The sequence below is a fragment of the Panthera onca genome, chromosome B1, assembly GCF_046562875.1.
Source record: "Panthera onca isolate mPanOnc1 chromosome B1, mPanOnc1 haplotype 2, whole genome shotgun sequence".
Lineage (NCBI taxonomy): Eukaryota > Metazoa > Chordata > Mammalia > Carnivora > Felidae > Panthera > Panthera onca.
In genome coordinates, this window is record NC_138342.1 from 197,733,005 (window position 1) to 197,745,691 (window position 12,687).

General features: G+C 40.7%; 1 protein-coding gene across 6 annotated transcripts in view; it reads right to left on the minus strand.

Moving 5' to 3' along the window:
- LOC132691486 (zinc finger protein 705A-like) overlaps positions 1 to 12,687 on the minus strand; it is a 20,574-nt gene continuing 7,887 nt past the window's right edge. For 5 of the 6 annotated variants that reach the window (XM_060652831.3, XM_060652834.3, XM_060652833.3 and 2 more), the window contains 3 exons: positions 12,416 to 12,542; positions 11,146 to 11,241; positions 1 to 384 (listed from right to left, as the gene is read on the minus strand). In XM_060652831.3, coding sequence (XP_060508814.2) covers positions 278 to 384; positions 11,146 to 11,241; positions 12,416 to 12,542 — 330 coding nt within the window. In that variant the 3' untranslated portion in view covers positions 1 to 277. Of the gene's footprint in view, positions 385 to 10,802; positions 10,871 to 11,145; positions 11,242 to 12,415; positions 12,543 to 12,687 lie in introns of all 6 variants that reach the window. The other variant, XM_060652836.3, reaches the window with a different exon arrangement.

Genomic DNA, 12,687 nt, shown 5'->3' on the forward strand with positions numbered 1-12,687 from the left:
TAGCTTTAACTCAGTTTATTAGTTCCTAAAGCCAAACTGCGCAGCTCTTCTTTGGGGAAAACTACAGCCCAGAGAAAGGTCACCAACTGTTGACTCATGACCACATATAGACGGAAGAGTTCTGAAAACTCTGGATTAAACGAAAAGAACTGTAGTTGATCTGTACCAATCTGCACTGCATTTAGTGAAGAGATTTTCACTGCATTTAGTGAAAATTTAGGGATTTTCACATTTTAAAAATTATTTTAATTAAAACATTAGAAATCAAATTATCAAATTATGACTGAGGTGAAAAAGTTACATTTCTTCCTGCAGCACCCAGGCAGTGAGAACCCTTAGATTTCAGAACAGCGGGATTCAATGATAGGCTGACCGCAATCATGTCTGAAATTCAAAAGAGAAACCAATGAGAAGACTTTGATAGAAGTAACTGTGATACAACATCTAATATTAAAATGGAAAAGCTACTTTAAATAATAAAATAACTGCAACATTAATGATAAATTAATGAAAACATTAAGTTTAAATTATAATGAAATAGTCTAAGGGTGTAAGTATCAATAACATTATTTATATGATCTGTGCTTAGACTACTAATACTGAATTATGCAGTAATTCCTGAAAGTAATTATACCTTATTAATACCAAATTATGAAGTAATACTAATATATTCTACATTACTAACTTATTAGTCTGATATAATACTTAATGTCAATAAAATTTTAACGGAATGTTTTCTAAGTTTCCCAGAAATATTTATATAGAAGTTGTGTGAGGTATTGTTTGGCCAACAAAGAAAACAATGTTTAAAGTGTTGGCATTTTCCAGTTAATGATTCTTTTAAGTATTTGTTTAGAGAAGTTTTAGGCTTACCACAAAATTGAGAGAAAGGTACAGATATTTTTCATCTGTTGCCTGACTCTATACATGCACAGCACCCGCCCCCCCCCCCCCTTATCAACACCATTTGCCAGAGGGGTACGTCTTTTGTTTTTTACCAAGGATAGCCCTACACTGACACATCATCACCCAGAGTCCACAGTTTACCTCACGGTCACTCTTGGTTGTACGTTCTATGGGTTTGGACAAATGTATAATGACATAGATCCATCGTACAACATCATTCAGAATATTTTCACTGCCCTAAAAATCCTCAGTGCTGATCAAATTTTTAAAAACTGTGTATTTGCAAAAAAAAAAAAAAAAAAGGAATACCAGGAAGTTCTATTTTAATGTCCTTTCATTTTCCACATAATAAAATCATTATTATTCACTTTACATTAATGAAGAATTCCTAATATTGATTCATGTTCTCACATGAAGTGTTAAGTGGTTTGCACTATGGCATACTGTAAATATATCATTTTCTGCTAAAGAGCAGTTTATTTGAATATTCAAATAACTACCCACTAAACTATTTTAATTGAAAACATTCAGCCTATGCCATAAAATATTTTCTGTGTTTATACTAATTTCAAATTTCATATTAATTGCTTGCATCTCAATGTAATTTATACATTATGCCATTTTAATTGTTTTAGAAGTTTCCTCTGAACATTCACAGTTCTGTAGTGTTTGAGTGAGCCCAGCATGAAATGTGGCTAGATGACAGACCCTAAGATAGAGCTTAAAACAGAATTATTTTACTCTCTGCATGACTGGAACATAAGAATCTCCATATTTCATATGAACCAGCAATATACATCACGCATAAGTTACGAGACTCATCTATATTTTTACATTACCCTAGTTCTCTAAAAACCAAGACGTAATAGATTTCCAACATCAACTTTTAATATGTTTTTAAAATATGGTGATTCCTATATAATAGTGGCAATAACAAAATACCATTGTGTTCCTGTATTGTGCTAGAGTGATCATTCAACAGGATTTAGTACTTACTCATATCTTCCCCTTGTTATTCTCCTGAATCAAATTAAAAAGCCAGAGGAGTCTGGGAAATAGAAAGGAGGTCTGTCTACTTAGAGGAGAAAATTGCCACTGAGCCCCAAAAAGCAGGAGAAAAACTAGTTCCGTGAAGATAAATGTAAATCCTACAGACTTTTCTGTAGGAGACTCAGCCCAGCAAGCTCAGAGGAGAGTGACTCCCAAGTCAACCTAGCATCCCAGGTACGTGACGTGGACATGCCCACGAGCACACCGGCTCCTCTGCTCTCTCCAGTCAGGACCGATGTGCAGTGTCCTTTCATTCTGTTACATCATGTACAGTTTACCCATCAATTTTCAGAGTAAAAGCCAAGGTTTTTAGTTTTTATTTTGACTACTTTTCACTGTCATGAATGTTCCATACAAAATGATTTTCATGGAAGAAATCTTTATCAATTCACTTACTATTTGGAATATTCTCAAATGTAACATGGGGGGGGGGCACTGTGACACACTGAGTGTGGCTCACTGCTCAGCCTTTCTACTTCCCACCCTCTCCAAGCTGGCATCTGGCAGTGACAAAGTCGCAACACCAGCCTTAAATCCCACAGCACTGGCATTTCAGGCAGTTGTTCGGGACTGAGCTGGTGCACAGAGCTGGCAGAGCAGAGCTGGAAGGCAGGAGCAAACACGTGCTCTTTTTTAAAACAATTTTTAATGTTTTTATTTTTGAGAGAAAGAGAGACAGAGCACGAGTGGGGGAGGGTCAGAGAGAGGAGGACACACAGAATCCGAAGCAGATTCCAGGCTCTGAGCTGTCAGCACAGAGCCGGACGCAGGGCTAGAACTAATGCACCAGGAGATGATGACCTGAGCCGCAGTCGGACGTTTAACAGGCTGAGCCCCCAGGCACCTCTCAAACATGTGTTCTTGATGCAAGGGAAGGTGAGGGCCACCAGGGAGGGATCATCCCTAAGGAGAACAGACCACGGCTCACTGGCTGCCTGGACACTGGCTCATCCCTTTGCTGAAGGTCACTGTTACCCCAAGGCCAGCTCCCCTACCCTTCAGTCAAGCTTACATGGCTCCATTATCTTCTGCCAGGTTTTATTCCACTTCTGTTTTTACCAGAGACCTAGAGTCCAGAACGAATAGCCTGAATGTTCCAGCTCACCTCTGCCCCTGCTTCTCTCTAAATTGTATGAGCAGGAAGCAAACCATGCCATCCCCAGACTGGTCTGGACCCTCAGCCAGGTCGTGGTGTGCTCCTGGTGAACATAACCAATCACGCAGAACAGCAACATCATCTCAGGCCGTTATGTGACAAACCTTGATGACAGATCAAGAGGAAGACAATTCCACCCAGCTGTCATGTCCAGACACAAACTAGAGACATCATCCAAGCCACAAAATACCAACTCCTTACCCCTCTCAGCCTATATAAGTGATCGCTGCTTCTTTACAAGATACAGCTGTAGTCTTATTCTATTCATACCTCCAGAGAGAGAAGGTTTCATAAGACACCAGTTAAACAATTATCCCTGCTTTCTGACAGAAAATATCTAGATCTTCTTCTAACTTTTAACTGCCCCCCGAAATCAACTAACACAAGTGAAAATCAGCTCGTTCTAAGACCTTCTTACTGAGAATTTCCAAAGTTCCATTTTGAAACTTGTCTCTAAATGAAAGGAGTGACGAATCCAATTTTTGTTCAATCGCAGGCACGTTTCGGACAGTCTTTAGCTGGAGGTCACTGACAGCTGTGTATAAAGTATGAACATCTGCATGTGCGTAAAGGCATACACACTTTATTTTACAAACCCGGATCTGTGTTCTCAATGTTTAAACACACTATCACAATGCACGGTCAGTAAGCTGAGCTGAATGCCCCCCATGAGGACTGGCACAAAGACTGCCAGCCGTCGTGGGGCCACAATAAGCTGCTGGTTGTGGACGTGTGCGTGAGCAGTGGCGCAAAAACGTGGAATGGAGAATTTGCCATCATTAGTTGAAGCCCTGGAGCGACAGGAGCAAAGAAAAGGTGTTCACGGCCGTGTGTGTGCCACAGGTCCCCATCCATCAAGGCACTCCTCAGTGAGGCAGATGAAGGGGTATCACGGTGTCAGGAGACCCGGAAGAAACTGAGCTCTTGCGAGGCTGTGGCCCCTGCCCGTGGGTCTTCACTCCCCACCCACGGTCCTCTGTTAGGTTTCCTGCCTGACGTCAAGTGTGCGACAACCCATCTGCAGCTGTGGAGTCTGGGATGGGATTCTCACAGAGCCAAGAATGGGAACCGTGAGGCAGATGCTCTTGGCTGAGGTGACGGATGGGTCAGTGAGTCAAATTTCAATCAGGCTGTTCCACAGGCTCCGCTTGCACCCGCATCACATCTCTGCAGAATTCAAGGTGCACCTTCCACGAGAGAACAGCCGAAAGGTGTGTCATGACTGCCTCTACATTTGGTAGCCATGCACGCAAAAGATGCCAGTCTCTTAAGCAACTTCCCGCCAAATCCCACACATCCCGGTATTACGACCTTGCTCTCTGGTGCTGAGTCCCCCTCTGGCCAACACCTAAAGGAAACAGGCCAGCGAAAGGAGTTCAGGGTTGCTCCTGTTTTACTCACCCCTCTCATTCCTGAGGAGGAGCCCCAGAGGAAAGTCCGATGCAATGACTTCAAGGAGAGAAGGAACTCTTCCGGGAGCGCTGGAGCAAACTCCCAAGATGAGGAGGGCAAGGCCGGGTGCACAGGGGCCAAGCCTGCTGCCCTCAGGTTCCTCAGCCCCACTGCTTTGTCTGCAGCCGCGGGGACGCTCTGTGTCCTGCTGAGCTCTCTCGTCTCCCAGGTCACAGGTCACCCCCAGGATTCGGGTTCTGTAGCTGGTGTCATCCTTTTCAACTGGGATACGATTCACGTTCCATAAAATTCACCCTTTAAACTGTGACTTTCTTTTAGCATATTCACTAAGCTGTGAAGCCATCACCAATTACAAAACATTTTTATCATCTGCCAAGAATCCCCATCCTCATTAGCAGACACTCTGCATCCTCCCTCCTCCCTGTCACTGGCAACCACTACTCCACTTTGTTTCCGTGGACCTGCCTCCTCTGGGTATTTCATATAAATAGATTTACATGAGAAGTATCTTTCGTGTCTGTCCTCTTTCACTTAATAGAAAGCTTTCAAGGTTCATCAGTGTAAGAGCATGTATTTAGCATTTCATCCTTTCTCAAATAGCTGAGTAACATTCCACTGTTCAAGTATGGCACGTTTTGCTTTTTCATTCAACTTATGGGCATTTAGGTTGTTTCCACTTTTCAGCTATTATGAAAACTGCTAAGAACACTCACACGTACATTTTTGCATGAACCTATGTTCTCATTTATGGATAGGTCAGCAGAAGCTGAAATGCTGAGTATATGGTAACTCTATCTTCTTGAAGGACAGCCAGGCTGTATTCCAAATGTGACATTCCCACTTGGAAAGGATGAGAGTTCAATGTTCCATATCCTCTCACTTTCCACCGTCTTTGCATGAACCATCCTAGTGGCAGTGCGGTGCTACCCCTTTACAGTTTTGATTTGCATTTCCCTAATGACCATTGACTTTGAGGATCTTCTTGTTATTCCTACTGGTTGCTTTTATGTCTTCCTTGCAAAAGATCTATTCAAGTTTTTTGCCCATTTTTAATTTTGATTTCTAGATAATTTTTGAGTTGTACAAATTCTTTATGCATTCTGGATACTACTCTCTCTTCAGATCTCTGATTTGCAACTAATTTTCTCCCCTTGTGTGGGATGTCTTTCAACTTTATTAGCGTCCTTTGAAGCACATTTTCATTTTGATGAAGTCCAATTTATCAGTTTTATTTGGTTGCACATGCTTATGATACTGCCTAATCTGAGAACACAAATATATGTATTTTTAAGTTTATTTTTTTTAAGTCATCTCTACACCCATTGTGGGGCTCAAACTCATGACCTCGAGATCAAGTCACATGCTCTTCTGAGCCCACCACGTGCTCCCAAGAACACAAATTTTTATGTCTTTGTTTTCTTCTAAGAGTTTTGTGATGTTAGCTCTTATATTTAGTTATTTTACCCATGTGAGGGATTTTTTTTTTTTTTTGCATATTAGGTAGGAGTACAATTTCTTTTCTTTGTATGTGGATGTCCAGTTACTTCAGGACCATTTATTAAAATAACTATATTGTTGGAACCCCTATCAAAAATAAATTGACTATACATGTGAGGATTTACTTCTGAACTCTTAATTCTAGCCCATTAATCTAGAAGTCTATTCATACTCCAGCACTAGAGTCTTGATTAATGTCTCTTTGTGGTAAGATGTGAAAGTGGGACGTGTGAACACTCTAATTTTTTTTTTCTTTCAAGGCTGCTTTTTCTGGGTCCTTGGATCTCCACGTGCATTTCACGGTCAGCTGCAACTGTGATAAAGATTACACTGAATCTGTAGGTCTGGGCGTGCTGCCATCTGATATTAAATCTTCCAACCCATAATCACTTTCAATTAGGCCATTTAAATATTTCATGGTCTATTTCATTTCTTTCAAAATATTTTGAGTACAGATCTACCTGTGTTAAATGTATTTTAAGCATTCCATTCTTTTGGTACTAACATAAATGTTATTAATTTTCCGCTCTCTAGGATTCAGTTCTGGCTCATGCATTGCTTTTTAGCTGTCTTAGCTTGCTACTTTCCTCAGCTTTGTCTTCTATGAAACTCATTTGTGTAGAGTATGAGCCACTTGTTCACCAGAATTCCCCAAAACGGTGTTTCCTTCCATGTTCTAATGGTGGGATTTAGTTTACGTGGTATTATTCTTTTTGTTTTCATTTTTTAGGAACACTCCACAAGTGACGTTTAGTCTTTCTCAGTGATTTACACCAGGAACCACATGATGTCAATGTTTTTCATTATGATGTCAATTATTTTTCATCGATGTTTCAGTTACATGCTTAAAGTGTTTACCTAACATTAACCTTTTTCACTAAGGTAGTTTCAAGTGGTGTTTTTCCTACCATTCCCTCTGCATTTTTTAGCCAGTATTCTACTGTGATGTTTCACTTCCTGCCACATATGAAGACACATATGTATATGTGTATGAATATGTTAATCTTTCAAAGTGCTAAAAAAATCCATTATTTTTGTTTTTTATTTTGATGATATGGTTGTCCCAAATGTGGCCATAGGAGCCCCTTCAGTCTGCCCCCTATTTCCTTTTCACCTGTCCACTCTCCTTTTGTACCTCCTTACTTTCCAGCAAAAGATACCTTAGACTCATCTGTACTTTCTCTACTCAATACCAATCTTGCATTTGCCCACCTCAATCAACCCCTTCTCCAAGAAAGCCTAGCTCCAATTAGTGAGAAGGAAATTTAGAAACCAGTAATTGAGTGATATTTGTCATTGCAACTGAGGTGTCCCTCCCTACTTCTAGGCCCTTTCAGGGCACAGGACACATGTCTGCACACATGCATAAGAACACAGATTGTCAATTCATGATAATTAAGTCTAATTCCAATCCAAATGCCCTGAAACTTATCTTCTCCTTTCTCAAGTATCTGTATCTCCATTTTCTATTACCAGGTAAACTTTTGGCTGAAAAACACCTAAATATATTTAATCGCATACTCAGTCATACATTAAAAATAAAAACTTTAAAAACTGCTACACTCACACCACTGAAAAAAATCATCAAATCAAGTAGGCATTAAGAATAATTTGCAAGTATTGTTGCATTTCACTTGAGTGTATAAAAACACTGTGCTCAAAAATTACTTGAATTTGGGTATTTTTTTAATTTATTTTCTATGATTATGGTAGTTATTTGATAAAAAGTTAGGCTCGTTTGTTTTCCAATTTTTCCCCACTCGTCCTTTTCACTTAATTTCCTTGCTGGTACAGCAAACGTTCCCAAACCAAGCTTCCAAACAGAAGTGTTCTCAGAAGTGTCTTCCTCCTCCTCCCACTTCCTCGATACTCCTCTCCACTCCCTATATTTTACTTTTATTAATTATCCTCCCTTCACTTTTTCAAGACCAGCAGCAGACTGTCTCTGGCTTCACGTCTCTCTGACATGCTGTTTCTGACCTGCAGATCTTGTTCAAAAAGGCTCACCTGATTAGGTTATGCTTATTCAGGAGAAACGTCCTTGGGATCACCTTATAGACAACCAATTCGAGACCTTAACCACATCTGCAAAACCCCTTCCCCACTGCCACATGATGAGAATGATATTCTATCACATTCAAAGGTCCAGAACAGAAGCAAAGGAAAGAAATTATACAGGTGGGAACACTAGCGGGTATAATCTTGGGGGCAAACTTTGAATACTGCCTCAAAATTACTGTTGAGCCTCTTCCAACCCAGAGAGTCTGAGGCTGTAATATATAAGGAATAACCGCTTGGGGGTTTAGCAGAAAGTGCTGGGAGAGAAGAAAAAGACTTCTATTCCACCCAGACCATCTACCATGGTCCCAATCCCTCACCTCAGAGCTGGACCCCTATTTCCCCTCAGTGTATCCCATACTCCCCCATCCTATCCTTTAACCTACATTAACCCTCCCTACCTGGACCCTCTTTCTGAGACCTGTGCACACCGTGGATCACCAATACCTGTCCCAAAGCGCTGCTCTGGTCACTTCCAGTGGCTTGGCCTATGACCTTGAGTCTACCTGGAGATTCCCTCTTGTGCATCCTCATTCAGTAACTTGGCTCTTACGCCTTTCCCTCTTTTCTGCTTTCGTCAACACCTAAGGCCACCAAATGCTCCCTTCAATCTACCCTGCTCCAACATCACCTGGCACCTCATATGCCAGCCATGCACCTATAGCTGCCTCCTCACCCGCTTGTACTCACTTCTCCCTCTGCCCATGTTTATCCTACCCCAACCGGGCCCTGGTCTCCTGGCCTCACATCCCCACTCTCTCCTCCTCTGTTCTGTTCGAGGTAAGAATGACTGTGGCTGTGCAAGTAGGAAAATGTGGACAGGTTGGACATTTTAAAAAGAGGAGTACTGTTTTAACACTGGACTTTATTCACAAACCAAATGTTTATTCTTGCATGTTTGTATTAATTTTTACCATGTACATGTATTTTTAAACCTGGATTTATTTCTGAGCAGCAGGCAAAAGTTTATTAGAGTATAAGATTAGAAAAGAAGAATAAAAGGAAAGTTCTCTTTATAGAGAGGGGACATTCAAAAGTGAATGCCCCTCAACACTGATACATGTAAATCACATTATTTTCTGTTATGATCTTTCAGCGTATTTAGGTTATTTTATGATTGACTCATGTCTGTAATTATGGTCAAAGCTGCATAAAAATATAAAGTGAACAACATATTAGCCTTTTGGGGAACAATTTTTACTAATTTCAAGTACTGATCTATTGAAAGGATTTAATTTTTATTGTTACAAATTCTTCATTAAACATTCATGGATCACAACACAAATCTCTATTTTCATCTTACATTGTTTGTAATAGGCCATCTGGCAAAGGTCTGAATACTCTGATGAAGTGTGGGTTATAGGTTTCTCTAGGTAGAGTTTTTTTGTAGTCTCTGCCGTAGCATTTGCTCATGGCGCTTAAAGAACAGATTGCGTGTGATGGCACGTTGTGAAGGCACAGTGACTGTGTTCATACAGTTCTCCCTCTGTGAGCTCTCTGGGGTGGTTAGAGTGGAGTACAAAGGCAGTCCTGCCTCACATTTATCATACGGGTTCTTTCATGCGAACTGAGGTCAGAGACTGATGAAGGCTTTTCCATTCTATGTGATTATTTTAACTAAAGGGTAAGACGTTTACCTAGACTTTGGCCACATTCATTTCATACACAGGGCTCCTCTCTGGTGTAAAATTACTCATGCTGTTTAAGGTGACAATTTTGACGAAAAAATTCCTATTAGTTCTCTTCAGTTTGACTTCTTTTATGTTGACTGAAGGAGGAAGGATGATAGAAACTTTTTCCACATTTATCACAGATGTGGGCTTTCTCTCCCCTGTGACTTATTTTGTGTGAATAGAAGTTAGCATTCTGGCTGGAGTGTTTCCTGTATTTGTTGTATTTATCGGGTTTCTCTCCTCTGTGGGTTCTCTGGTGTATATAAACTGAAGTGATCCAATGGAACCCTTTCCCACATTCTTTACATGTATAAGGTTTCTTTCCTGTGTGGATTTCTTTGGTGTGAGTCAAGCTTAGCCTTCTGGCTGAAGCATTTCCCACATTCATTACATTTGTAGGGTTTGTCTCCAGTGTGTGTCCTTTTGTGCACAGAAAGCGAAGTCCTCTGGCAGAATTCCTTCCCACATTCCTTACATTTATAGGGCTCCCCCCTCCCCACACACCACCATGTGATTTAGCACATACTGAGTCACCATGGATCTGTAAGGGAAAACTTCCCCACATTCATCATATTCATAGGTATCCTTTTTAGTGTGAAATCTCCGCTGTTCGAAGATGAGAGGCTGTTAAAGAATTTCTCACATACACTCGTTAATTCTTTTCTCTACACACGACTCCTACTTTGACCATGCAGTGAACATCTCCTGTTAAAATCTTCCCTGTGTTAGTTATACAGGCAATGCCTATTATTTTCTGCAATACAAAGAGATTTCCTTTTTCATAACATCTCAACTGCAGAGATATCAGATTTATTTGAAAGATTTCATTAGTTTCAAAGACTAGATGCATGAGCCATGTTTATGTTTGTCCTTTTAGAAGAACTCATGTGGTGTCTTTGAGCAATACCTTAATTTTTTCCCTAATTTCAAACTACCCAAAGCTCTCTGCTGGGCAGCATTTACTCAAATCACAGTTGTGTGCTGCATTCTAAAATCTGTCAGTCCCATATCATTAATGTTCAGGGAGGGTTCACCCCCTTGAAACTTACCACTGACATGCAACTAGATGGGTCCTTCCTGCAGACATCTTCTTGCCTCATAAGGCTACTTTTTCTGTCTAAAATAATGTAAATAAAATGAACTGCTAGTGTGCCTTAGGGGAAGAAAACTGTTGAAAACATGCAAGGCCTGTGTATGTTTCAAATACTGACTCTTCCACAGGGGAAAAATGTGAAAAGAAGGAATATATCAGTGAGTTGAAAGGCATTTCAGGTAAGTGAAAACTATCAAGGGTTTTCAGGACATAAGATATCTGCTGTTGACATTTCCCTGTCCTGCTCTCCCTGTATCAGGATCTTCCCAGTGCTGAGCACACACAAGCCTGGAGCTCACCTGGAATCACGTCTTGGGGAAATCCTCTCCCTTCCCTCCACAGCTCCACTCCTTGCTGCAACTGGGAAATCACATCTGATTTGCAAACTTGATACCCTGTTTGTGGGGAGTAAAAGACATACCGATTTTAGATCCTGTACAGAGAAACATGAATGATCTTTAATTTCAGGACAGGATACCAAGGAAGAACAAGGTGAACAACAAAGGAGAGCCCAGGGAAGAGCACCTTGAACACTGAAAATACTAAGGTCCTTCACCATAGCAAGAAGAACATCGTGACACCATGCCAACACAGGGAGATTTTCTTGTTGCTGATTTGCAGGACCAAGATCAAAGACAGAGTGAAGAATCTTTAGTGTTTTTCAACAAAGGAGAAATTACATGTTCCCACAGTAGAGTTAAATTAATTTTGAAAAATAAGATAAAAACAGAGAAGGAGGCAAACTATAAGAGACTCTTAAATACAGGAAACAAACAGAGTTGCTGGAGGAGAGTGGGGGTGGTGGTGGTAGACTCAGTGGGTAATGGGCATTGAGGAGGGCACTTGTTGGGATGAGCACTGTTGTATGTAAGTGATGAAAAACTGGGTTCTACTCCTGAAACCAGTATTACACTGTATGTTAATTAACTTGAATTTAAATAAATAAATTAAAAATAAATAAAACAAGTACACAGAAGCTTCACCAGAACAACTTAATTTCTCTCTGAAAATAGGTAAAAGGCTAATAAAACATCGGGCACCTGAGTGGCTCAGTTGGTTAAGCGTCTGACTTAACTCAGGTCATGATCTCATGGTTTGTGAGTTCAAGCCCCACATCGGGATCTATGCTGACAGCTCAGAGCCCACTTTGGCTCCTCTGTGCCCTCCTCTCTCTGCCCTTCCTCTGCTTGCTCTCTCTCTCAAAAGTAAACATTAAAAAAATAAGTAATAGGTATAATTTCCACAAACGGATTTTTAACTACCAGTTGACCATATAGAAAACAGTTATTTAGTAATATTTAGTGCTTTCATTCACTTAAAACATTCATTGAATTCCCAGCAGAGTCCTGGGCATTTACAGACCTAGAAGCAAGAAAGGCACAAAAGAGGGGTCAGGAAAACTATATTCTTTTGGGGTGACAAAATAGGGGTAGGTAAGTATAAGAAAAAACAAATTACATTCAAATAGTGTTAAGAACCATGAAAGAATCTGAATGAGGGCTGAGAGGGGAGGGATTAAGTGAAAGCTGGATACTTGCTGAATAAATTTATCAGTGTTGACAGACTCACCCACAGACACCAGATGACCGATGTTCTCCAGCATCACATCTCTGTACAGCTTCCTCTGGGATGCGTCCAGCAGGGCCCACTCTTCCTGGGTGAAGTCTACAGCTATATCCTTGAAGGTCACAGATTCCTAAAACATCAGAGACATTTTGGTGCAGCCAGGGCCTTCCCTATCAGGGGAGTATGCTGGACATGACAGTGCCGGAGATGAGTGGCTGTATACACAGAAACGTCAAAATCTGCCTGGGGTTCTAGTCACATGTTTCTCTATGCTG